At 50.0% G+C, this 27,181-nt stretch overlaps 2 protein-coding genes across 5 annotated transcripts; both read right to left on the reverse strand.

Annotated features, from left to right (window-relative positions):
• Nucleotides 1-67: 67 nt before the first annotated feature.
• On the reverse strand, nucleotides 68-19,263 carry ilf3b (interleukin enhancer binding factor 3b). Of its 4 annotated transcripts, none has more exons than XM_060043876.1 (18): nucleotides 19,157-19,262; nucleotides 17,388-17,464; nucleotides 15,702-15,925; nucleotides 14,728-14,908; nucleotides 13,291-13,510; nucleotides 11,614-11,705; nucleotides 9,528-9,623; nucleotides 9,169-9,280; nucleotides 8,880-8,977; nucleotides 8,412-8,523; nucleotides 8,105-8,218; nucleotides 7,245-7,453; nucleotides 6,676-6,879; nucleotides 5,934-6,227; nucleotides 5,615-5,747; nucleotides 5,480-5,527; nucleotides 3,042-3,470; nucleotides 68-881 (listed from the first exon to the last, which is right to left on the reverse strand). In XM_060043876.1, the coding sequence occupies exons 2-18, from the start codon at nucleotides 17,388-17,390 to the stop codon at nucleotides 766-768; spliced, it is 2,685 nt and encodes an 894-aa protein (XP_059899859.1). In that variant the 5' UTR covers nucleotides 17,391-17,464; nucleotides 19,157-19,262; the 3' UTR covers nucleotides 68-765. The 4 variants fall into 4 exon arrangements, with proteins under 4 accessions (XP_059899859.1, XP_059899850.1, XP_059899881.1 ...); XM_060043867.1 differs by having other exon boundaries at nucleotides 9,154-9,280; XM_060043898.1 differs by lacking the exons at nucleotides 68-881; nucleotides 3,042-3,470 and adding an exon at nucleotides 3,846-4,817 and having other exon boundaries at nucleotides 19,157-19,263.
• A 148-nt stretch (nucleotides 19,264-19,411) lies between these two features.
• On the reverse strand, nucleotides 19,412-25,630 carry ptger1b (prostaglandin E receptor 1b (subtype EP1)). Its single transcript, XM_060043914.1, has 4 exons — nucleotides 25,388-25,630; nucleotides 23,468-23,799; nucleotides 22,584-23,129; nucleotides 19,412-20,879 (listed from the first exon to the last, which is right to left on the reverse strand). Exons 2-4 carry the CDS (start codon nucleotides 23,762-23,764, stop codon nucleotides 20,604-20,606), a joined length of 1,119 nt encoding a protein of 372 aa, XP_059899897.1. The 5' UTR covers nucleotides 23,765-23,799; nucleotides 25,388-25,630; the 3' UTR covers nucleotides 19,412-20,603.
• Between the last annotated feature and the right edge of the window lie 1,551 nt (nucleotides 25,631-27,181).

The following is a 27,181-nucleotide window of genomic DNA, read 5'->3' on the forward strand; positions in this document are numbered from 1 at the left end:
TCAGATTAGTTCATAATAGAAGATCCACTCAAACATGACCATCCCAAATAAGAACCAAGAAATCAAATTAGGCCTTCAAAATAAAACATCTTTATTGGTACACCCAATATCTTACACTGTCAACAGACACCATCCAAGCTTACACTGGTGGGACACTTACTCAAAGGACAATTCCATTAATTCTCAGAACTATTTGTTAAAATTACTACATTGAATGAGGTAAATATTACAAAACGAAGCAAAAATTACAAGCAATAAAAAATAACAAGCTGTTCAGAAGCCTAATGTGTCGTTTAAGAAAAATATCAATCTGAAATCTGTCAATCAAAAACTCAGTAGTTCAAAACTAAGTGGTCAAGGTGGTCCTTCTTGGTTTCACCCCAGAACTAAAACAAACCCCGTCCTAAACCAACTGAAGAAATCAGATTAGAAACTGAAAGCATTTTTTTATAATGAAACACCGGGGAGGAATGGCGGGATTTTTACAAAGAAAGATTAACATAGGAGGAGCCAAACACAGGAGCAGGGAACCAGAGAACACGCTCATCAACGCCATTGCCGCACAAGAGTCCTCAGACCTCAGGAGTCTGAAGTCTGTTCCTCACCACGGGCGACGGCTTCTCCACACGACACAATGCACCGTCCGCCATTACATCTCGTTCTTCGGAAAAGGCTGGAAGAGGAGAGTGATGAGGAGGAGGGTAATGAAGAGGAGGAGGAGCAGGAGGATGCTGCTGAACCAGGAGGGGGGGGGGGGGTCGGAGTCTATCTGTACTGGTAGTTCATACTGGGGTCGCCCCGCCCGTAGCCGGCTGGGTTGTGGTACTGGGACTGCTGGTTCCCAGCGCCCTGTGTGGCGTAGCTGGACTGGTCGCTGTATCCTGGGGGCGAGAGTAAGGGTTTGAGGAGAACGGCTCTTATTGTATAACACTTAAAAACATAGCATGGTGTAGCGTCTTATCCTAGCCATCTGTTGTATACAGGGATAGGTTTACCTAGCGATTGTTAGTGCTTGGCACTTTGTTCTATGAACATCCTTACTGTACAGACAAGGGATGGCGAAAATGTAAAATATTCTTGACTGACCACCGAGCCTTTATTAACCGGTTAACCGATCAGATTAAAATGTGCTATTTGAAATAACAGCCATTTCGAGCCGCGCCAGCTGCCTGCTATTTCTGTGCCCATATCTCTCCCGTTCTGCCTCCGACTCACACACACACACTCCGAGTGAGAGGCAGTGGCTCTAACCGCGGCACGACCTGTGTTTGAATTGAAACACGAGGCATGCTTACTGCAAGTTGACCGTGTGTAGATAACGGGCTCGAACGCCCACAGTGGTCTGAGATGGCGCAGACCTGGTTGAGACCCTGCGCGGGATTCACCAGGGGCCATTCGGAAGAGGGCAGCATTAGGAGCTCCTTTGAAACATTGCCACGGCTCATTTAAGAAAATCACAACTCAGAAGAGACGCCGCTTGTTCAGTTTGGAGGAGACGGAAAAATTGAGTGAGGGATAATTTTTTTCACTTTACTTTAGTCTACTGTCCATAATAATTTAGAGATCATATTCTCCGCCGCTCGCATGCAGGAATAATTAAGACTTGAGAAGAAATTAGTGGGCTAGAGACGCTGTGTCCGTCCAACTTCCAATAAGTCACCTCATGGGCAATGTATATCGCAATATGGCCTAAAATCCATATTGCGATATACATTGCAACCTATTGCGATAACGATATTATCACGATATATAAATCATAATAGAACCATTTCAGAACAGGTTACATAGACCCTAAGGAAAGCCAAACTGCTAAATGTATAAAACAAAAGAAAGAAACTTAGTAGGCCTATGTCGTTTTGAGAACATTTATTGTGCAAAACTGTAATCATACAACATAATGTTGTAGCTGCAGAGACTTTAACAAAGAAAAAAATCTTCTGTGTAATGACGTATACTTCTCTTAATTAAATTAAAACTGGTGGTGTCTTGTTAATATAGAAACGGATACTGTGGAATTAGGGAAATGCGTATTAGGCATGGCTATTTTAAATAAAGAAAAATCTTCCAAGTGTGTGCACAGATACTTGATATTAAAACATAAAAGTGCAAAGTGAACGCATACAATTTTAAAATGAACATGAAATGAGGGCAATCAGCAGCTCCTCCGTTTCGCTTTCAGCCATATTTGCTTAGATGACGATGATGCGTTGAAGCCGGTTGCAGCTCATGGCTCTTTAAATTTTGCGGGTCGCGGACGACGCGTTGCAGCCGGTTGCAGCTCGTGGCTCTTTAAATTTCGCGGGTCGCGGATGATGCGATGCAGCTGGTTGCAGCTCGTGGCTCTTTTTAAATTTCACGGGTCGCAGACGATGCGTTGCAGACGGTTGCAGCTTGTAGCTCTACCCATGACCCGCTCTTTATATTTCGCGGGTCATGGATAGATCGCGTCAAACATGCATTATCGCGATAGAGCAATATAACTAAAATCTCTATCGTAGGCCATTTTTTATCGTTTATATCGTATATCGTTTATATCGCGCATTCCGATCATCTTTTTGTGTGAAGTGAAACCAACACACTCCACACTGACCCCAAATTTTTTTTTAACCGACAAGCGACAAGTTTGATCGGTTAACGTTGATACGGTTAACATCCCTAGTACAGACAGCGATATATTCTTGGTTCTCTTTTTTCGGACAAATGGACTTATGCAAGTGGCTTTGGATAAAAGCATCTGCTGAACGCCCTGAATGTAAATGTCCCATCTCCGAGAACAAAGCCTGCCTCTTTCCCTTCGAGAACAATCATCAAACATTACTTAATACCATGTGGAACAGCCAAGCTTAAATTGTGAGTTGAAGCCTCGTTTACCACCAGGTGTGATGTTAAAAGCATCTAAAAATGGATCTGGTGGATCCGACCCCAACCTCTGTGAGGTTAGGGTCGGGGTCATAAACAGGGCTGTACAAATAAAGTTTAATTGAATCACACCTGCTGCAGAAACAGACACACGTTCGAGGCTATCCCTCCGACCTGCTCACCTTCGTAGCCGTAGTCTTGGTTACCGGCCACGCCCCCGCCGGTCACCTGACTGGGGTAGGCGGTGCTGTAAGGGTACGCCCCCGCCCCGCCTTGCGGCTGGGCGAAGTTCTTCTTGCCCGTCCCGTAGCCCTGGCTGTACTGGCTGTAGACCCCGGGCCCTGCTGGGACCCCTGGGGGGTGCACCCCCGGGGGGCCCCCTCCACTGAGGGCCCCCGGGAAGTGGGCCTTTGCCCCCGGGTGCATGGGGCCCTTCTTGTTTGGGGGCTTGGGGCCGGGGGAGACGGCTGCGTAGGCGGGGTCGTTCTGGTAGTAGGAGCCGTAGGAGGGTCCCCCAACGGGGCCTGGGGCCGGGCCGGCGGGGGCATTGGTCGGGGGGCCGCCCGACGGGACGCCTGGGGGCCCGGCTCCACCGTTGGAGTTGTAGTAGTCTGGGGAAGGGGGGGGCGGCAGGACAGCGGACGGGTTAAGAGGGGGACAGCAGAACTAAACACATTCAGTTCTGTGTGAGTAACTGGTCTAGGGGGCATGGTCACCTGGTGGCCATCTTGGATCCAAGCACTCGCAGGGTGGGAGAAATTAATTAATTTCCCTCACCAGGCTAGTGCTTGGAACCAAGATGGCCAGCTGGTTCTTGGATCCAAGATGGCAGGCGAGTGCTCGGAACCAAGATGGCCAGACGGCTAGTGCTTGGAATCAAGATGGCCGGCTAGCGCTCAAACCAAAATGGCCACTAGGTGACTAAAGCCAATTTAATGTTTGAATTTGTTTCCGCATGCAGAGACAGCAACCAAATCACACTACAGTGGGAGAAAATCAACACGTTTATTTAGAAAATCCAAGCAAAGCAGCGTAAAACAAGCGGGGAACATCACCACCGCTCAACTTTAATCACAGTAATAGTCAGATTCAGAGTCTCTGTTCAGAGGAGTCACGTCTTGGGCCGTCACACACAGTTGCCACAGCAGTCTGTAGTCTGAGGACTACAGTGTCTGTCATCATGCATACAGCAGCGAGCTGATGTGTCAGAAACAGCCGTTTACAAAGTACCTCGCTTCGTTTATTATCATCATCATCATCATCATGGGTTAAAGACAGGGAATCAAACCGTTGAGTCCAAGTCATTTCTGCCACCAGAACTTCATGAAGATGGGAATGGACACGAGCTTGAGTCTGATGTTGGTGTTCAACCTGTGGTCCAAGAGCCACTTGGAGGTCAGATGACGACCTTCTAGGGTCCATGTTGAGGAACGACTACATAAAAGCTCTCCAGCTTTGGAAAATGACAGATGGGAACCCAGTTGTTTATGCGTTGAATTGATGATTTAAATATCTTTGCTGCTTTCACACATATGGGCCAATCAGGGAACAGCGAGAGCTACATGATTTGGCTGCTGTCCCCCAGTTTGGCTTCTCCCTCTTTCGGTTGTGAAAGGCGGTTCCAACACAGTAGTTTCCTGTTCATGAGGCCAAAGGAAGGCTCTAGTTCAGACGTAAGGTAGGTGATTTATGACAGACGTGATCCAGGCGTCCAGATCCAGACGTAAACACTATGAGAGAGCGAACGTCCCTCCGAGGCGATGGGAGGAGCCAACATTTCCTCGAGGCGGGGGACTGGAGGTGAGCTTGAGTTGAGAAGACGACGCCACTGGAAGAACTAGTTTGTGACCACGGTCGGTTATCGGACTACTTGATATGAATGGTTTAATACTGGGGGGAGGGGAGGGGGGTCTAGGTAGCAAACTCGCTGTAGCCATAGCAGTCTGAGACAAAGTCACCTACAGAGTGAGACAGGGCAGAGAAGGCAGAAATGTCAGAATTAGATTGGTCTTGGTGGCCGATTATTCAGGTTGTTTTTAGATTTCTCTGCTACGTCGGTCACTGGGTCAGAGCCTGCAGAGCCGGGGGTCTGAGACTGCTAGGCTGGGGGGGGGGGGGGGGGGGGGGGCAGGGCCGAACGGACAGGAGAACCAGGCCTGGGGCTCAAAGCAGAGAAATGTAAAACCATCCCAGTGAGAGCGTCGTCCGTCGGTTCGAGATGCATGGGGGTGCTCCAGCTACAGTCAAAATCACACCGAGGTCTGCCATTCTCTTGTGGTCAGCCAGCAGTACCATCGCAGCATGTAGCCTCACACCTGAGACCAACACCTCGCTACAGTTCTCAGAGCAGGCAGCGACTTGGTCTAGTCAATAGACTTAAGCGTTAGCTCTACAGCGAGACCTGGCTGTTGGACCATCTATCAGCGATCAGGTCGTGGGCACCCCGAGTGTATTTAGTAACGATGCACATAATATATGCCATTTGGTGGACACCTTGACTTATATTAAGTAACGATACTCATAATATGCTCTTTGGTGGACACCATTGACTTGTGTCTTAGAATACAGCAGGCGCATGCATTGGTGCCTCTTCTCAGACTGATTAATATCTAATACTCACTGTATCCGGAGACGCCGTTGTTTCCATAGCCGTACGTCCCGAAGCCACCTGGGAAGGAGAGGCCATATTAAAACATTATTACACACACACACACAGGTCTCTGATTGAGGGCAGTGAAACGTTGTCTCCTCTCACCTCCTTGGGAGTAGCCTCCTCCGTTGTTGAAGCCCCTCCCCCTTCCTCGGCCTCGCCCCGCTCTGCCCCGCCCCCTGGGCGTGGCCGTGTCAGCCCCAGAGGCCCCGCCCATCATCCCGAAGCCTGCCGTGTTCTAAGGGAGAGAGAGAGAGAGACAGAGAGTCAACCATGGGGAAGTCTTGGTTCCCAGAGTCGAGACCACCGACTAAGGGGACCCCACCAGAAAGGGCTCATTAGGGAGGAAGGGGGACCCCACCAGAGATGGAGGGGTCTCTGGTGGGGAACCAGAGAGGGGTCATTGGTGGGATGGGGGACCTACCCGGGGCTGCCCGGCCGCCGGCCCCTTCTTCTTCTTAGCGGCCTCGCTGGCGACGCCCTCGGGGAACAGCCGCTCCAGGGCGTCCAGGGCGGCGTAGGCCTTGGCCACCTTCTTGTTGGAGCCGGTCCCCCTGAACTTCTGCCCGTCGATCTCAACCTCCATCACGAAGCGCTTGTCGTGGGAGCCGCCCGTCTCCGAGATCAGCTCGTAGCGCAGGCCGCGCCGCTTCTCGTTCAGCTCCATCACCGGGTTCTTCCCGTGCTTGGTGAGGATGGGGCCCTGGTGACGGGCTCCCTGGGGGGGAGGGGGGGGGGGGGGGGTTAGTGCTCGGTCAGAGAAACTAGACCGTATGTACATGTATACATTTAATATTGTAATTAAGTATCTATGTAATCTCTGATTATTGCTGACTGTCTTTAATGTAATGCAGTTAATGAGTGTACCACAACCTAAATATATCAATGATGTTGATTCTTGTAAACGCTACAGCTTCTTTAACTGCATCAGTCTGATAGGAGGGGAAAAACTGTCCATCCTAGACTGCAGACTAAATCAAACTTTTTTTAGTTTGATCAAACTTTCGTGCAAAGTCGCAACACAAGGGGCTTAACAATACATTCAAAATAAATAAATCAAATCGAATGGATTAATAGAATGCTGAGCTAAATGGGTGTGCTTTAAGGTTTCCTTTAAAAGGTGTTCAAAGATGGAGCCCCCCTCCCCGTGTGACTGTCCCCCCTACCTCAGGAGCGTCCGTGGCGTCTGCTGCGGGCACGGCTCCTGAGCCGGCGGGCCCCCCAGCGGGCGTGGGGGCCTCCACGGGGACCAGCACCGGCTTGACCTCAACGGGGGCCAGCAGCACGGGGGCCGGGGCCTCGGGCGGGGGCTTGGCCGCGGGCTCCGTCTTCAGGTCCACCCCCGTGGGGAGACCCATGAACTGCAGCACCTGGAAGGGGGGGGGGGGGATCACCAGTTACATTTACATTCAGCATCCGCTTTTCCCCAAAGCGTCTTACATAGGTACTGTCAGAAGAAAGAGAAACAACAATATATCTCTGTCTCACTAACAATCACAAGGTCGACCCATTCCCCGTATACAACAAAGTGCTACACAATGCTAAGAAATATTGTTTAGGACGTACAACATACAATAAGTTAGAGGAAGGTGGATGGGTAAGGGGGGAGGCTATGCAGAGTTTAGGTGAACTCTGAACACCAGAGAGAAGGATCTTCATGACAAAACCGGCCCGCTCAGCGAGACAAGTCTGAGCCTCGGCCTCAGCAGAGGTGCATGATGGGAGGCGGACCCACCTTGACGGCGACGTGCAGCTTGGCGGTGCGCTTGGAGGGGCCGGACGCCTCGAAGGCACGTCCGTCCACCTCCACGCTCATGGTGAACACGGGCACGTGCACCGGGCCCGTCTGGGACAGCAGCCGGTACTGCAGCCCCGGCTTCAGCTGGTTCAGCCGCATCAGGGCGTTCATGGTCTGGGGGGGGTCTGCCTTGTCCTCGGGGGCCGCTGGAGGAGGGAAGGTGGGGGTAGAGATCAGTTGGTACGGCGGCCCTGAGAGAGGAAGCGTTGAGGTCTGCTGTTCAGACCGGCTTTGGGAGTGCGGAGGGGAGGATGTGTTGCCAACTCAACCCCCTGCCCCCCCCAAACAACAACAAACAGCAGAAATGTCTGAGTCATGGATCCATGATAATTAAAATTAATTATGCGGATCCATGGTCCAATTGGTCCAAATCTCAGTCAATGTTTCCACAATCTATCCGTGAAAATGTTCATATAATGAAATGTATAATGTAACGTCCGATCTCCAGAGTTTATGATGCAGATTATACAAAATGATCACAATTCAAGGTATCCAAATATGAGGCAGTAACTTCTCCACTGTAGTGTTTGAGTGTTACAGGGATCCCTTTTAACACCCTTCAGTTCAGTCTCACTCAGAGAGGGACGGGAGGGCTGGTATCGGCAGGAGCCCGGGGCGACCATCAGCCATAGGAAGCCATGCCTGCAGTATCAGGTTTATCCCAGAGAGGGGGTCATACATTTCAAAGTGCTGCTTGATTCAGACCCACATTATGCAGGGGCTTCCCCTCTATCACACTATGCTCTCAAACCCCCTCAGGTGACCCAATGTTTCCAGACCTGCCCTGGAGGACCTACTCTTCTTCTGCAGCTTCTTCTTCTTCTTGTTGGGGCTCTTGTCCTCCGCTCCCTCCTCCTCCTCCATCGGCCGCTTCATGGGCGGAGCGTAGGTGGTGCTGGGGGGGATTTGGACTGGAGACCGGCAGACAGACAGGCAGACAGACAGAGGGACAGACAGACCGGGGAGAAAAAGTTAATTTACAATGTGGATTTAGAGATTAAGATCAAACCAACCAAGACTCCAACATTGACAACAATGGATATAGATATTTTTGTTTACCAGTTACCAATGTTCCACTTCTAACCACCAACCCCACAGACGTACCTGTATAGTCGATGGGGATCTCAGTTCTGGGTTTCTTGGGCATCTTGGAGGGCAGGGGGTCCATCCCCAGTACCTTGTGGATCTGACCGAAGGCCGCCAGCCTCAAGGCGTGCTGAAGATAGAAGATAGAGACCCAACATTTAGTACCAAGAGAGCAGAGCACGAGGAGTCGACAGGAACAATTGAATGGTTACGTCTTCTCCTTCACTGAAGGGCACTGCTGCTCTGCTGCACTGCTGCACTGCTGCTTTAAGGAGCATTACATTTTATAATAATAATAATAATAATAATAATATTCTGCTCAGCACAGTATTTGAGGAAATCAATGGCGGCGATTTAAAAAAACGGTTCTGTGTGACCGGCCGTTAAGTAGGAAGAGGTCCAAATTGTTCCCTCCAGGTGTTTGAGGATATGGGTTCAACCCACGGGCTGCTCTGGGGGCAGTGATGTCTCTTCCTGACGGCTCACCTGTGCGCTCTGCGTGATGTCTTCTCTCTGCTGCATATCCAGGTGGCCGATGGCGTCGGTCAGCTCCTTCTCACACGGGTCACAGATCCCCGCGCCGTCTGACACACACATACACACAAACATCTCAAACTTCAACGATAAGATATACTCTTAATAATCCAAGATGGACACTTCAGGTGTCAATCAACTGCAGTACATAAAGTGTTATAACAGGCTTGTCAAGGAGACGAGGTAAGGCAGTGAGGTGAGAGGGGTAGGTACTAGTGTTCTCCACCTGCGTGATGCATACCCGACATGAGGATGCCAGAGGCCAGGCATTCTAGAACCCTGCGCAATGCCTCGCCCGCTCCCATTGGTCGGTTCCCGGTGCCAATCGCCTTCTCACACAGCAGCTCCAGGGGCTGGGGGAGAGTGCAGACAGACACAGCGGTTAGACAGGGGTGGACAGCGGTAAGCCTTTAGCACAGTGGTGCTCAATTGGGGGTACACGTAAAAGGGGGTACCACTTTGGACGAATGCAGGGGGTGCAGGCTAGGGGTCAGCCCTGTAGGACTGACCCGAGCCCAGCACTCACCCAGCCCTGTAGGACTGACCCGAGCCCAGCACTCACCCAGCCCTGTAGGACTGACCCGAGCCCAACAGACTCACCCAGCCTTGCAGAGGCTCCCAGGTGGGCACACGGGAGCAGAGGTCCCTCAGGATACGGATGACGATGACGCAGGAGCGCAGCCCGTTGGCACGGGCCTGGGGACACAGCAGGGGTGGGGGGGGGGACACGCCTTAGACCTCGGAGCACCGCCAGCCAACACAACAGAGGACATAACAAGAAGAAGGAGGTACCCGAGCCGCACCACACACATACAGTACTAACTGAGCTGGGGGCGTGGTTTATCCAGCAGGCAGAGCCTGTGGAGGTGTTTCTACGAGAGGTAACGGCATTTAAATGGCCGGTCATTCTGGCTGGCAGGAAGGAGGGGGGGTTTGGGCTGAGAGCCATGGCTGGTCACAGAGAACAGGCGGAGTAACGATACTTAGACAGCATGCAGTGCTGTCTAAGAGAGAGATGATGTTCTAGAGTATTCTAGTGCTCCATAAAGGACCTTGGTATCAAAGTCCCTTGTGATTGGCTTAGGGTTGATTCATCAGTAGAACATGACATCTGGTTTGATCCCCGCTAGTGACAGCGCTACACGTGGAGCACTCCCCTATAGAGACAGCGGAGGATGTGAGGCTACATACTTACATACAGGCCCCAGGGACCGACCAGGGTTTCAGTTTAGTTTGAGAGACAGAAAGGTATGGAACAATAAAGCTAAACATCAACATGACCGGCAAACAGTAATCATCTTCTTTTTTCCTCTACAACAGAATGGTGGGGTGGAACCGGGTCTAGGTCTTACACACAGTGAACTGATCACACACAGAATATTACCTTAGTAATATTAATATTACCTTAGTAATATTAATATTACGTTAATATTACATAAAGATGGGTGTGTCTCCCTTTCTGAAGGGCATGATTGTATATCTTAATTAAACTGTCCTGCTGGGCTATGACCCTCAGGGTACTGCTTCAACAGGTGCTGTGAAAGAATGCAGAACAAAAGGTCTGGAACGAGGTCCAGATCTTTTGTTCTGCCCGGGGACCCTCCACTCTTCCGCAAACTGTGAGTGGATACAGAGTCCGTAGGCTGCGATTTTTTCCACACGTTTGCGGCAGTACTTGATTATATTAGGAGATAGTAGGGCTGGGCGATTTCGAGTTTAGCGTCAAAAGATCACAAAATTAACATAAGAGTATTTCGATTAAAAATAATATATAAATATATTTTATGTTTTATAGAAAGGGCAGAACAGCTGGATACATATCTTTAGATTATTTTAGATTGGAACATTTTGTTTTTGACCATTTCGAGTATTTTTTTAAGGCAAATTTCAAAGTTCTCAACGGTTTTTTTGGGAGAGACATGCTGAATAAATACAACATGTTTTCAAACTCAAAAATAATCGTTTGAATAATGGTGATTTCAATATTGAACAAAATAATCATGATAATGATTTTTTTCCCCATAATCGAGCAGCCCTAGGAGATAGCCCAGCTTGACGGTTCTCCTTTAGGAGGCACAGTCCTTTAATACAAGGCTCCTGTAAGGGTAGGGGGGCGGTTCTCCAATAGAACTTGTGATCAGGTGACAGTTCAAAGAGGTGCTGCCAGAGACACGTTGAGCATCACCGGTGAAGCCAAAACCTCCACATAAACACCGTATCCGAGTGATGTAGAAAGTGTGCTTGGTGGCACCCAGTACAAACTACATCTAATAACAGACTGTTTCGAGAGCTCAGTAGCCCAACGGGGGCCGTGTTAAATGAAGAGACCGCCAATTTAAGAAGCAGTCAGGAAGTGATACACCTGATCATGTAACCCTTTATCATTTAACACCACAGTGCAATGCAACCTACTAAGCAAAGCAGTACTATGATAGGAGAAACAAGAAGAGAAGAGACAAGAAGAGAAGAGGGACAAGAAGAGATGAGAGACAAGAAGAGAGGAGAGACAAGAAGAGAGGAGAGACGAGAGAGATAGACAGCAACAAGGCGTGACGACCCCTAGTTAAACGGACACCAAAGACACACAGCAAACTGAAACACAAAGGAGAACAGGAGTCTCCGCTCTACGTTCCTCTGCTTCTTCACTTTAAACTTATCTTGAGACAAATAAAGACAAAATGCAAACCTGGAACCACTTGGCGTGGCGGAGGGACGCCAAGGCGGTTAGGCATTTCTGCCTGTCCAGAGCATCCGCTGGGTCGGGGACAGAGAGCGACTCTAGTGGTGGTGGATAAGAAGACAAGGTACAGTTTGACCAAGGGGAGTTCTGTCAGACGGCCAGGGGGGGCCGGCGGGGTGACTCTCGGCCAGGCCGGGTAAAGGGGAGGGGGGCTCCCCTCCACGCGCTCCCACCCTCCCTGGGGCACCGCGCCGGGCCCGGGGCCCACTACGCCACAACCCACGCGGACGCTAGGTGTGGTGCTGTTAGGGGTGGGTTGCGGCGGCATGTAGCTAGTGTCGTGACTTAAGGTGTCAGCTTAAACGGTGTGGGTGAAGGAGGTGAGGGAGGAGGTTCAGCCGGTTGTATCATCAACCCCATTGCTAGACGCCTCTGACTCCGCCTCACTTTAAACTATGGACTGAATGTGTGCGTGCTAGTGTTAACACTACTTGCTCCGTGGTGGAGGCTGTTGCTAGGCGACGTGCGCCCCAGTGCCCGCGTGATCGGGAGGCGTGTCTGAGAGCGCGGCCGGGGCGAGCGCGGAGGCGGAGCCCCGCCCCCCCTTTGACCCGGCGGCCGGCGGCGGCGTTCCGCGCCGAGCCCCTTCCGAGACAGAGAGCGACCAGTTGGTCAAAGGTCCAGCGTCCCTACAGACGGACAAACTAGAAGGCTTGACAGAGAGAGAGAGAACGGGAACCACAGCAGCATCAGGACGCACATAAGGAGCATCATCAGTACGACCGGTCCACACTGCAGCAAGACTGACTGGGGGGTGGGGTGGGGGCCTGGGGGCAAGGAGCAGGACTAGGGGTCCCCACCGAGCGGGCCAATCACTGGGGGCTCCTGGAGCCAACATGGGTGGGGGACTGACAGGCCAGCTGCTCTCTCTGCTCTAGTGTCACTAGCTCCTAGCGGTTTGATACCACTGAGTTCAGATCCATGTTAGTTTACGTGAGGTCAGGGCCTCTCGCTCAAGGCTGCCGTCGGGGGTCGAACCCAGAGCCTTTCGGCTGGGAGTCGGCCCCCGGCCGGCTGTGTGGAGCCCCGTTTCCCGTGGTCCTCATCTGTAACCCCACACCCGTCCCTGCAGGGGGACGGGGCTGACGAGGCCCCCCTAAGGGCCAGGGGCCCCCCCCAAGGGCAAGGGAACCGAACCCCGCGACACACAACTCATTTTTGCTGCAATGCGAACCGTTCGTCAGGAATATGAATCATAACACATGCAAACAACGTGGTTTCTTTTGTTTTGTTTCGTTCCATCTCAGTAAGCCTTCTTATCGTTGGGGGGGGGGGGGGGGGGGGTGCTTTAAAACCTGTACACAGACCTGTCACTCATCACAAGCGCTACCTGTCCCTATACTGTATATTGGGCCATCAAAAATGTAGATTTACATCGTATGGAACTACAAGGGTGTCTAGAGGGCTGTAACCATGCCAGCATAGGTCAAAGTTCACTTTACACTTCTTCTGTGCCCTAGCTAGCTCCATTGAAGGCCCAATAAACAATATCTGTCCCACTGGTCGGCCAGTCTGTCTGCCTGTCTGTCTGCCTGACTGCCCGTTGGTCTCCTTGCATGGTGGAGGGGCCGCTGGTTGCTAGGGGAGCACGAGAAGGGGGCGGGGCCTGTCCCGCAGCCTTACCTCCCTCCTCCACCTTCACCTCCACCATGGCCACGTCCCCCGTCTCCCCCTTCTCCGCCTTTTCCGCCTTCTCCGCCTTCTCCGCCTTCTCCGCCTTCTCGCGCACCAGCGGCGAGGTGAGGTTGACCGTCATGCTGAGGGGCGGAGCCTTGGTGTTCTGGATCACGATGCTGGCCTCCGGGAGGTTCTGGGTCACAATGTAGGCGTCCTCCGTCACGGCCTATCAGAGAGCAGAGACAGGGAGAGGTTGGGTCTGATGTCCTCATGACGGCCTATCAGAGAGCAGAGACAGGGAGAGGTTGGGTCTGACGGCCTATCAGAGAGCAGAGACAGGGAGAGGTTGGGTCTGACGGCCTATCAGAGAGCAGAGACAGGGAGAGGTTGGGTCTGACGGCCTATCAGGGAGCAGAGACAGGGAGAGGTTGGGTCGGATGTCCTCATGTAGCAGCTTCAGGTCAGGGCGTGATGGGAGACACTAGAGTGGGTTCACAAGGAGCAGGGGGGCTACAATGAAATACACTTTCATCCAAAGCGACTTACAATAAGTAAATTTGTAGAAACAACAAACATCTCTTGGTAGAGGAAGGATGTACATATAACCACTACTGTGACTCAAGTTCCCGATTCCCAGATTGGAACAAGACCTGATCGGTTTTGATCAAATTCACATTCTCCATTATGTGCCCTCACACCACTCGCTTTAAACTGATCACTCTTTTGCTGATAGCTACGTACACGGGACCAGGAACTAGTATTCCAACCCTAAACAATGGCGCGTTTCCACTGCAGGGTGCGGAACGGATCGGATCGCAAAGGTGCGGATCGGGGCGATCGACATCCGGCCTACCACAAAGGGTACTGACGGCAGTGGAAACGCGACCTCGGAACTGAGCTGGGCTATACCGCCCCCTCCCTACCGCACCTTTGCGATCCGATCCGTTCCGCACCCTGCAGTGGAAACGCGGCACAAGACTCTGAACCTGAGCCATCAGCCTGGCAGAAGACCCTCTAGCCCTACTTACGTCTACACAAGTAACTTCTAACACCGTGCCTCCGCACAATGATTTATTTGTGGCCGTCTGCCAGACTATCAACGTTGACGGCCACATATTGATTTTCTAGATCGTATTTACTATGGTAAGCGTTACATATATTTCACTGTAGAGCGCCGCTGAGCTCACTGATCTGGCTGAGCCGCTCCTTTCCCTCGTCGCTCTCTCTCCCTACCACATGTTGTTTAACTAACCCCCCCCCCCCCCCCCCCCCCCAACACCTCTCCCAAAGCTGAGGCGTTCTAGTTTCCTCTGATCTGATGTCTGTCTGTGTTCTCAACAGCGCAGTCTCTCTCAGAAACAAGAAATGAAATAAGTTATTTGCACCCCCCCCCCCCCCCCCAGTAGAGTCTTTCACCCTTTACCCCCCCCCACCCTCTCTCACCCTGAGCTGTGTAGTCAGGTTGTCGGCGACCTTCCCCAGCAGACAGGCGGTGGGCTTGTCCTTGCAGAGCAGCACCAGCTCCAGGTGGAGGTCCCCCTTCAGCAGCAGCCCCTTGGCCACCAACCCCACCCTCATCACGCCCCGAAGGCTGCGCGTCACCAGGTCCCGGGGGTCACTGGGGCTGGAGGGGGAGGGGGGACCGTTAGAACACATCCTCCATACAACAGTCAGATACAACTTCATTACATGCTTTGTAAAGCCGTGATGGGCGGACAGAAACTCTGCCAGCCGGAGTGAATGGTTAAGGGGTCTGTAAAAGGTATAAAGCAACACTGTCTCTGTCTATCTCCCTCAGGGAAACGGCAGAGATTGAGGGAATCGAACCCGGTACCTTACGCCTGGAACACCCCAACCTACACTATTCTCTTCCTTTATAGGCGACTTATTGCTTAACAGACACTAAATATGAATAATGGCGGGCATTTCTAAGAACGTCTCACGTGTCTTATGTACAGCCGCTTGTGTCGAGGTGTTTAGTGTTAACCATCATGCCAGGACTTCAGCGAGGGCTGCAATGCACAACCAGAATCTTACATCCATCAATAATTCAAAATATCAGAAAGCCTCTCTCTGTTGGCCTCCCAAGGTCACCCAGGGCTGTCTGCCTCCCCCTCAGCTCTCCCTCCCCAAAGTTTTCTGATTACAGTTTAATGCATTTTTCCCAATTCACCAGCTCTCGTTCTGAAGGCCAAACAGACAATTTGACTGGAACTACTTAGCAGGGGTCCATATATCAGGGGCTAGCCTAATTGAATTAGTTTAAAAAGAGAAAACATTTTGACTAAAAGCAATGATTAAAATGTAAAGACTTCTGTCGCCTAAAACTACAAAGGAAGCAAAACGAATAAGCATTTTCGTCTAAATACTAAGACTAAATCTAAAATAGCTTACAAAATTAACACCGCCCCCCTCACCTCTCTTTCTCTGCCTCAGGGAGGTCAGGGTCGGGCTTAGGCTCGCACTTCTCCTGCTCGTCCAGCCAATCGGAGACGGCCTTGAGGGCTCGCTCGGTGTGGGACACCATGTTCTGTACGCCCTCCAGCTCCTCCTGCGTGGGGTAGATGGCCGAGTGCTTGGCCATCACGTGCCGGTCGTCGTTCATGAAGATGCGCATGGAGCGGTGCCGCATGGGTTGAGGCTGGGGGAGAGGGCACAGCAGTCGTCATGGTTACACGTAGTTAGTAATATCACCGGGAGGAGAGGGCACAGGAGTCGTCATGGTTACACGTAGTTAGTAATATCACCGGGAGGAGAGGGCACAGGAGTCGTCATGGTTACACATAGTTAGTAAAATCATAGGGAGGAGAGGGCACAGGGGTCGTCATGGTTACACGTAGTTAGTAATATCAGTGGGAGGAGGGGGCACAGGGGTTTGTCATTAGGGATGGGAATCGAGAACCGGTTCTTGTTGAGTACCGGTGCCGAGTCAACCGATTCCTTGGAATCATTAGTAAGCCTGCTTAACGATAACTGCTTTTCCGCTTATCGGTTCCGGTCGCGGCAAATGCGTCATGACGTCACACACACGCTGCTTTGTTTTGGTTCAGAACGCAGCAAACATGGCGCCGCCGAGGAAGAAGCGCATTGTGCGTTCACACCAAACGCGACGGGGCGACAAGATCCCATACAAAGTGAACGTAGAGACGCGTATCGGGCAAATCTTTCACGAGAGAAAACCGGCGACAAGTTTTGTTTTGTCGCGCCACACTATCGCCGTGCACAGGCGAGCGCGTTCACGAGGATTTGTGCCGTGACAAATTCGCTCTAGTTGAAATATTTCAACTTTGACGCATATTTCACGTGATGACTGCCAATCAGCGTTCAACAGCTCTCATAGGGATTGGGCTTCTCGGGGTTTGTTTACCAGCGTTGCTATGGTTTCCGGTCTTGTGTGTTCCAACATTTTATTAGGTAGGCCCATCTAATAAATCTAATCAATACTTCATTTTGTTTATGTCAGTTGAATTTTGTTACAAGTTGAATGCAAATGAGCACTGTTAGTATTCCAAAAGGCACAAGCTCTTACTTGACTGTTTACAGTCTGTGTTTTTAGTTTTATGGCACATAATGATGGTATTTGGGCTTAAAAAGCCAAACATATATTTTTTTGTCTAGACCAATTGATTTGAATATGTACAATTTCATAATAGACGCACTTCTGATCAGATATTAAAGAGATTTAATACAAACAAACACATTTGTACTTATTTTCTCACCCAATGAGAATCGATAAGGAATCGGATCGATAAGCAGAATCGGAATCGTGAAATTCTTATCAATTTCCATCCCTAGTTACACATAGTTAGTAACATCGCCGGGAGGAGAAGTCAGAGGGTAGTCATGGTAACACCAAGTTAGTAGTAGTAGTGCCAGGGGGAGATGTCAGAGGGGTAGTCAATTACAGATGGGGTGGGGGGGGGTCATCATGGTTACATTGCGTTAGTGGCATCAGTAGTAGACGTTCTGTTGTGATGGGCCGCCAGCCAATCCAAAAAGATTGTTTGGTGAATTAAATTGGATTTCTCTTTGACGGTGGCCAATACTTCTCCAAGTTATGAAGATGTAAATGATAAAAAGCATTGAATAGAGCACAAAGTTACCATAGCTGCTGTTGTGTGTTGGGCAGAGGTCAGCAGCGTCGGGGCTGGGGGCAGAGAATCCAGGCGGTGCACTTTATCTACGGAGGAACCAGAACACATGAGGCTCAGTGAAGGACTCTGGTTTAACACTAAGGAACCAGATGACAATAACGGACCCTTTGAGGAGCAGCTGGCAGCTCCAGACAGACAACCAGAGCTACCCTAACCAATCAATACCATTGATTATCGTGTTCACCATGTCAATCATTACCTTGACCAATCCCGTTAGATTGATTGGTTGATGGGATTGGGCCTCAGTTGGCAGTTCCACAACAACGGAACGAGTCCCTGATCAGGGCAGACTTCTGTATTCACTCCTACGATGCTTTGACCCAAATGTCTACTGCTCACCTGCACACAACTAACTAATGTTAATGTAGTAGCCCAATACCTATCTTTGCTATGACGACAGTACTGCCTACCATGCCTTTTGTTGCATGCTGCATACTCCCACACTTGTCAGTGAGCACCATGCGGTTAAATGCCTGAAGCCTTGAGCTGATTTGTGCCGGTACTGTGCACCAAGAATACAGTTCAAATGACAACATTATCCACGGACACAGAGCTCCCTGCAACCCTGGTCGGGACCTGAAACATCCTTTAAACAGAGCAGAAGAAACACACATACGTCCGTTGGTACCTCCTCCCTGCATGTTGTCCAAAACCCTCCTAGTCCCCTTCTGCAACTTGTCATCAAAGTTCAAATTAATGGTGTTTTAAGTGTTTCGAACACAAACACGGCCCCGTTGAAAGCAGTTATACTCTGGCCCGTCCAGCATCGTACAGAGCAGCGCTCAGTCAGTCGTTACTGGGTTTAATTTCCACTGGCGCTATCCCCACATCGCGACTGAATGCTTTGGGATGAAAATCCACCACATGTCGTATTAATGTAGGAGGGAACCTGTAGATCGCGCACTGGAATAAAGTGGTAGATGGCACTACTAGAAGTGTTCAGGCATTCCTATTTTCTTATCTGCAGTTTCAGCGATCAGTTCATTCAACTGTTCTGGGCTGCACAGCTCAGAAGGTCAGCTATGTTGTGAGCGGCTCACTAACCACCCATAACTGACCACCCAACCATAATTAACCACCCACCGGCCACATAACCCGGCGAGGAGGCTGCGGATGAAGCAGAGAGGTATAGGACCACAACATCACAACCTTGGTTTTCCACTAGCTGTGGACGTCTTGTTTATTACATAATCTGCGGTTCTCATTCGGTCTGCAACTTGTTGAGAAGACGTGCAGAGCGACAGAGCCCGACCTCCCCGCCCGCTGAGGCATGTTAATAATAACTATAGTCTATAGTCAGTGCTTCATCACCAGGTGGTTCTCAGCAGTGGAGGACCAGCGGCTCGGTGAACATTTTAACCCAGACGCCATTTTAGCACCGCTTCACCCCGCGGGTCGCCGAACCACTCGACCAGCTCCCTGCCGAATTAATCGATCCTGCTCAACGATGATTGATCAGGCAGATACTGCTCGTCTCGAAGCAAAGGGACATCATCGAAACCGATCGATAAAAACACGCGCATCACACGCGCACCTCGCGCCGCGCAGCTAGCGATAGCGCCGAGCTAGCCGCTGCACGAACAAAAGGCACGAACAAAGGAACATGTAGCCGAATAAAGCGGTGAATTAACGCCAACCGACGGATTACAGTGATAATTCATCGAAATATGCCACGCAGTGTGTTTTGGGGTAATATTTTTAAGGCGTTTGGGACTTACCGGTGTATGCGTTTTGTTGGCCAACGGAGGGTGTGCGTCCAGTACCAGCCTTCGGTCTGTCTGAAGGCACCACGAGAACGCCCCTAATGGCCCAGCATGGCAATGATTGGACGGGAGGCCGCACAAGGTTTATGATTGGACCAAACGGTGGTAGCAATTTATAACACAGTCTGCTAGGGACGAGGCAGATTTAGGGGATGAGGAGACAAGTGTACCCCAATACTGTGTGTGTGTGTGTGTGTGTGTGTGTGTGTGTGTGTGTGTGTGTGTGTGTGTGTGTGTGTGTGTGTGTGTGTGTGTGTGTGTGTGTGTGTGTGTGTGTGTGTGTGTGTGTGTGTGTGTGTGTGTGTGTGTGTGTGTGTGTGTGTGTGTGTGTGTGTGTGTGTGTGTGTGTATAATATGTATAGTGTTTTACATATATTATATAGACATAGATCTATCATGAACATATTATTATTGTTATATTTATAATATTATATTGTGATCTGCAAAGTATTTCAGAGAGTCTACAACTGGCCAAGCAGGAACGGATGAAACAAGACCCAAAAAGTAACATATAATATATATTTTAATTCAGTACATTACATTCAACAGCTACAGCTTCTTATGAGTACCCATACAACTGGGTACTCAAAATAAATACCACGAAATACACGGTTTGGTGCCTCCACTTCACATATACATCACTGTAGACCAGTCCCACACAACACTGTCACAGTAAGCTCTGTACACTCTGTGTGGTTATTTACAGGTGAGCAGGGCCAGTAGAGCCCTTATAATATGCCTCCTCTCCTTCCGAAGCACTGAGCTCCAGACATTAGCTTTAAGACTGGACGGGACACTGAGATCTGCCTATTCCCTGGAAAACCTCCCATCATGCCATTGGATTAGCTTTTTTCAATCAATAGAATCTTCTTTTTTTTTGCTTTGTTGCATATTTTTACGAAATCTGATGTTGGATGGTTTGAGTCTGTCAAAAATAACCTTCTAACCCACAGCCATCTCCCGACTGCTCGCGTTCCTACGACAGTTCACTCTTATCACCCCTCGTTCTCCAACATCAGACCCTGGACGAACTAAGCGCTAAAACATCCACACCACTGGTCGGTGCCTTTGGTTCAACACTATGAATAAGCTGCCACTTCTCTAATCAACTAAGTTCCAAAGTCAGTTTGGTTTAAAGTGACGAATGCTGCGTCCAATCTCCAGCCCCCAGCCCCCTGGTCCCGCCCCGCCTCAGAGCTGTGGTCCCGCCCCCCCTGGTCAGATCCTATTGGCTCTGTTCTTCTCCGAGCTGACGATGGAGCTGTGGTCCCGCCCCCCCTCAGATCTTATTGGCCTTGCTCTTCTCGGAGCTGACGATGGAGCTGGGGTCCCGCCCCCGGTCAGATTCTATTGGCCCTGTTCTTCTCGGAGCTGACGAAGGAACCGTGGTCCCGCCCCCCCCTCACATCCTATTGGCTGTGCTCTTCTCGGAGCTGACGAAGGAGCTGGCCTCCCAGCGCGAGGAGCGGAAGGCCCCGCCCCTGAAGCTGGCGTGGCGCTTGGTGAGGCGGTAGATGCGCCGCAGGATGGCACGCCTCAGCAGGATGTAGACCCAGGGGTCCAGGATCTGGTTCCAGGTGGCCAACCGGACGCCTACCCTCATCAGCTCACTGTAGTACGTGATGTCGGCGCCCAGGGCCCCCCGCCACGACCGGCTCACTGACATCAGGCCGAACACCTGCAGGGGGGGAGAAGGGTCAAGGGTCAGGGGTCAGGACAGACTAACACCTGCAGGGGGACAGACGGGTTAGGGGTCAGGGGCCACGACAGACTAACACCTGCAGGGGAAAATTAGGGTAAGGGGTCAGGGGTCATGTCAGAGGTCAGGGGTCAGGAGAGACTGAAGGGGTCGGACTAAGCACGACACGTTAGAGGTCAGGGGTTATGAGGTCCTAGGGTCGTACGAAAACACGTCTGATAGATAGCTGTTCATCAGGACCTGGACCGGGGTGTTAGACAGACCCTTCGGTGGGGGTCATGGTTATGTTCCAGTATGGTATTGGAGGCGTATATGAAATAGCTCCCCCCCTTGCCATGTGCCCCCCCCAAGGGATCTCATCTTATATAATTCATCATTAAGAACTACATGTAGTTATAAAATAATCATTGTTAAATACGTCACATTCTTTTTGTTTTGTTTCACGCTGTCTGTCTGTCTGTCTGTCTGTCTGTCTGTCTGTCTGTCTGTCTGTCTGTCTGTCTGTCTGTCTGTCTGTCTGTCTGTCTGTCTGTCTGTCTGTCTGTCTGTCTGTCTGTCTGTCTGTCTGTCTGTCTGTCTGTCTGTCTGTCTGTCTGTCTGTCTGTCTGTCTGTCTGTCTGTCTGTCTCTCCCTCTCTATAGGTGGAGTGGAGGGGCCTGCCTCTGTGAGGGAGGCCCCCCTGCTGAGTGGAGCTCCATCCTGGCCCCTCTCCAGGGCCGGGGGTCTAAACCACCCAGATGTCACTTTAACGACGTCCTCTGACCCCTCAGATCAACACCTCTGAAGGGGACAGTAGATCAGCAGGGAGAGTCTGACAGCTGGGCTGCTGGTTGAACCCCATCCTGTCTCAAGCTGTTGAACTGCTCTTGGGCAAGGCATCATAACCTCCCCTGACGAGCTGTCACTGTGGTCAGATGTTTGAATGGGTGAAAGTGAGGCTGAAAATACCTTTGGAATTCCCTCTGTTACCTCAAGCACAATGACATAAAGGCAGTCCAATAACCATCACGTTTAGAAGGTAGATTACAATGTATATTGCTATATTAAAAGTAAATATTACTATTTAGAAGGTATATTGCTATACTTAGAAGGTATATCACTAATAATATTTATTCTTAATATAGTAACATTTGATATATATTGAATATATCTTACTTTATTTATTATATTAATAAATTATAGGTGTATTAAATATTAAGTATTAATAATGTTAATAAAAAATTGCACTTATTTTGTACACAGCTATATTAAAAATGTAGGCTGAATATTCCTGGATGTGGAAAGTATAGGCCTATGTCTTGTTGTGATTAATGAAACCTTACTATATACTGATGACTAAGACTGATGACAAATCTACTAATATGATGATGATTTTATGAAGGTTGGTGTTAAGTCCACTTTCTCGGAAAGACTCAACCATCATCCCTCAGGTCTAATTCTTCCTCACACTCGGTTTCAACAACAGGACATTGTTTCATAATTCTGTGGTTGAAAACGTTTTTTTCAGGGTGTTGTAAAAGTCTTCCACATGTTTATAGATCATAGTTTGTACTGTGGAAAATCCACATCTATAACAGAGCATTCTTTTCATACTTGACACAGCGACACAGAGCACTGTCCTACACCGACAACAAACTAATCACTGCTGCGTTTCCAGACGCATGTCGTAGTTCCCAGACCTACCAGCAGGGGGCTCCAGCAGATGCAGGACGTCACCATGATGCCCAGCAGCTGCACCACCATCTCAATGTCATGTGACTTGGCGGAGCGGCGCTGAGAGCAGCTCCGCTGGCGGATGCGGGCCCTGACCAGCGTCACGCCGCTCACCGTGTTGCACAGCAGCGAGACGGAGAGCGAGGCCAGCCCCAGGCCGGAGAACAGCCCCACCAGGGCCACGTCGGAGCCCCCCACGGCCCCCAGCACGTGGATGAAGCACCAGGTCCCGGGGAACTGCGGGCTGTAGGCCCCCAGGCGCAGCGCGGGCAGCAGGGCCACTCCCAGTGCCCCGAGCCAGATGAGGGCCACGCCCAGCTGGGTGCGGGCGGTGGTGACCAGCCGCGCGTGGAGCAGCGGCCGCGTGACGCCCAGGCAGCGCTCGGCCGCCATGGCGCTGCCCAGGAACAGCGGGCACAGGCCGAAGAACACCATGCTGCCGCCCAGCACCAGGCAGGCCGCGTCGGGGGGCTCCGGGGTGCCCTCCGGACCAAGGCGGGGCCCAGTCAGGTAGGGCTGCTCGATTATGGGAAAGATCATAATCACGATTATTTTGGTCAATATTGAATCACGATTATTCAAACGATTATTTTTGAGTTTGAAAACATGTTCTATTTATTCAGCATTTCTCTCCCAAAATAAACGTTGCAACTGAGAACATGAAAAATACATTAAATGGTCAAAAAGAAATTGTTCCAATCTAAAATAATATACAGATATGTATCCAGCTGTTCTGCCCTTTCTATAAAAAATGTAAAAAAAAATCCCCCCCAAAACGTGGATTATGTTAATTTTGGGTTGTTTGACGCAAACATTAAATCCCAATCAAAATTCGATGAATCGCCCAGCCCTACCGTCAGGTAGAGCCGCAGCACCAGCGCCCCCGGGATGACGTGGCCCACCAGGTCGGTGGCCACCAGTGTGCTGGCCAGCAGCAGGAAGGTAGCCTTGGAGCGGCGCCGGAAGCGGTTGTAGGCCTTGGCGAGGATGAGCAGGGCCACCACGTTGGACAGGATGCCCAGCGTCATGGACATTCCCGCCGCCGTTGGCACCTGCTCGCTGCCATTGTGCCAGCGGGGTCCGGGGTCCGGCGTCGGGGGGGCCCCCAGGCTGAGGTTGGAGAGGAGGGAGGAGGCGTTGGAGCGCTGCATGGCCAGCTCATGGGGCCTCCGGGGGTCAGAGGTCACTGAGGGGGAGAGGTGGTGAAGGTCAGAGGTCGGACCCACACTGGTTGACCATTGAAGGTCAGACACACACACTGGTTGACCCTTGAAGGTCAGAGGTCAGAGACACACTTGTTGACCCTTGAAGGTCAGAGGTCAGAGACACACACACTCGTTGACCCTTGAAGGTCAGAGGTCAGACAAAAACGTGTTGACCCGGTTTCAGCTGTGGAGCTTAGAGGTTTGTGGAGTCTTGCTTACAGGATTAGTACCGCAGACCGCAGACATTATGCATCGCACACAGAACCATTCAGATAAACACCGAAGGTCAAACACGTTTAAGTTTAAGTTAAGTTTAAGGACACGACCATTAAAATAACAGCCATTTATAATTGTATTATTAAATAATTGTATTTATTTATATGTTTGTAATTGTATTATTATAAACTCCTGCTAATAACATGACAGTCACCTTATTGTTTAGGCTACTCAGGAAAGATACGTATGCATTTTTACTCTAAACTAAATGCATCATAGTTACATTAATTTATCACAACATTTCGAAAAATTAATCAGATGAACCGAAGCTCCTGCATTCTTCGAGGAGCTCGGATTCATTTCCAGCCCGGGTTCAGTCGAGTTCAGACGTGTTTAAAGATATCACTGCGTACAAAAGTGCCTTTGAATTCTTAAGTAAGCCTGCATGCATACAAGGCCTATATTCAAACATAGGTCCGATGTGGCAGAGAGGTGGGGATCATGTCATGTCTAAAACTTTTAAAAAAACAGGCTTTTAAAAAAGGGGCGGAAGGACAGATTGAAGTGTTTCATAAAGGTTTAGTGCCATGAAATCAAACAGATTACTGATAATCAAAGGGCCAGTATTTGGGTTGAGGCTACATATCTTCTTCTGGTAGGCCTATAACAGTGTAGTAGGCCTAATGTTTATAAAATATGTGTTGTCCTACCGTTGAAATATCAGATTTACTGTCAATCAAATGCAAAATAGACTTCTCTGAAGGGGATACTGAATTATGTCTTTGCATAAGTTTACTGTTTACTGCCTTTTATGCAAAGTGAAAATCAGATAATTTAAACTCTTATATATTTTTTGATTTCTTATAATTCATCCTTAATAACTTCAATTGTAGGTCTAAAATACCGTCTACATAAAAAAACGATTATTATATAGAATTAAAAAGTCCGATAATTTGTATGTGTTGATCAAGATTTAACTGCAGGTAATGAGACCTCCGGTGGAGGTGCGGTTAGATCGGTACAAAGGGTGAAATGTAAACAGATTAGTGACTCAATATTAAAGAGTTTAAACAGATATTGTTCGACACACCTTCTGCGAATCCTGTGTCATCCCACTTTTAGGTTTTAAAACATATAGGGTACAGATTAACTGAAGGCCTGCATGAGACAAATGTGGCCCTACCAACAAAAGTCGAAAAATATAAACCCGGTTTGCAATGATCATGTTTTAAATTAAAAATGTGCTAATTAATGATAACGCAAAACATTTAAATACTGCACCCCACGACACGCACAAACTTAAGCACGCAATAAACGGCAGGCGTGTTAAAAAACCCAATAAAACCAACCTACCTTGTAAGCTTCAAGTTCAATAATAAATCCATTTGTATTCGTCTTCAGCCATGTCGGGAACAAGTTGTTAAAATAACCAGCAAAACCTCACACACACCGTGAACAGACTTCCATCTCCGTGTCGAAGGATGACAGAGTTAATGTGGTCTGTCCTCCTCCCGGTCCAGTAATAAGACCCCCCTCTCCTCCTCAGGTCCCTGTGGGCGGCCGCAGAGAGCGACCATCACGCAAACAACACGAATGTTGCTCAACTCTGCTGCTCTCTACCGCCTCCTACCTCTCTTTATAGCCCCCCTAGTGGCGTGCCGTCCAATCAACACTGCATCTCTGCGTCCACAGCCACTAGTTTGGGTTATAAAACTCCGTCAGCCTGCTCAAGGTTTATGAGAAGAAGGTAAAACAAGTTGTTGTGCATGACTATTGCTCAAGTTGTAACGGATGGCTGCGTAAGTCTTCAACAAATAAAAGTGTAGAGAAAATATAAACACAACACTTTAACATGTTTAAATAGTCTCTATTGAAATGTTAGAAGTAAGGTTTCAACAACACAACAATTGTTATATGATTGTTATATGTATATATATTTTGGTATATGGATTTTCCAAATAAAGGGCCTTCCCAGACCCAAGAGGGAGCCCAATGCTGGGAACACTGGTGAGCAGTAGATTGATCTGCCTTCTGGTCTCACCTGAGAGATCTGACCGTGAACATGGAGGGCTGTGATTGTAAAGTTTTTCTGCATAGCGGCCATTCCTCTGACAGGCTTTCTATTGGTCTATAAAACCAGTAAAACACACATTCAGAACAGGAACTCGACACAAACAGTTGTGGTCTGGACACAACATATAAATTACACAACATGTATTCTGGGCTGCAAAGTGGCCCACAATGCTTGATTGATTTCAAGAACTGTGATTGACACTGAATGGGAAGGAAGATTTATTCTGCTTAACATTCAAGGCCTTCTAGGAGACCAGCGCCTGAACAGAAACCCACTCCTCTCTCTCTCTCTCTCTCTCTCTCTCTCTCTCGGTTTAACAGACCGGAGCCCGTCTGCCCCTCGGCTTAACAGACAGACAGGAAGCCGTCTGTCCCTCGGTTGAACGGCCCTGACTGTGGAGAGAGAGTAGAGAGTGGCAGCGGGGCGGTCCACCGCAGAGTGTTTACGCAGACAGAGGGACAGGCCAGGAGCCCGGGGCGCGTGAGAGCGGGCGGCCGAGTGCCGGGCAGTGAGCCATTTTGTTCAACCTCAGGGGCCCGCTCAGGAGCCAGGTGGGGAGCTGGCGCTCAGGGGCAAGGTGGGGAGCCGGGGTTCAGGAGCCATGCTCAGGAGCCCGCTTAGGAGCCGGTGGGGAGGCTGCGGTCGTGAGCCCGCGCTCAGGGGACTGCTACAGAGCCAGGGTTGGAGCCAGATCTCAGGGCCATCATCGTTTCCTGTACCAGCAAAATTCGAACCAACTGCCATGCGGGAACCAGACCCATCCGTCACTTCTCGTGTTGCGGCCGTCGTCACAGCACCGCAGAGGTGACAAAGAGCCCGAGACACTTCTTGGGAATGAACAGTATACGATGAATAAAAGGGCCCCTGGAGATTGTTCATGTGGGTCACACTCACAAAGGAGGTGCTCTGGGGACTAGAGCTGCCGGAAGAGCACAGAGTCATCTGATCCCGGATGGAGAGGGAGAAATAAAGGGGAACGCACGATACACTGTGCCTTTAGACCACAACATGACTGCAACGTCATGTAGCATGGCTCGGCCCATTGGGAATTGAACCCCAAACCCTGGCAGCGT

Source organism: Gadus macrocephalus, chromosome 2, assembly GCF_031168955.1.
Source record: "Gadus macrocephalus chromosome 2, ASM3116895v1".
Taxonomy (NCBI): Eukaryota; Metazoa; Chordata; class Actinopteri; order Gadiformes; family Gadidae; genus Gadus; species Gadus macrocephalus.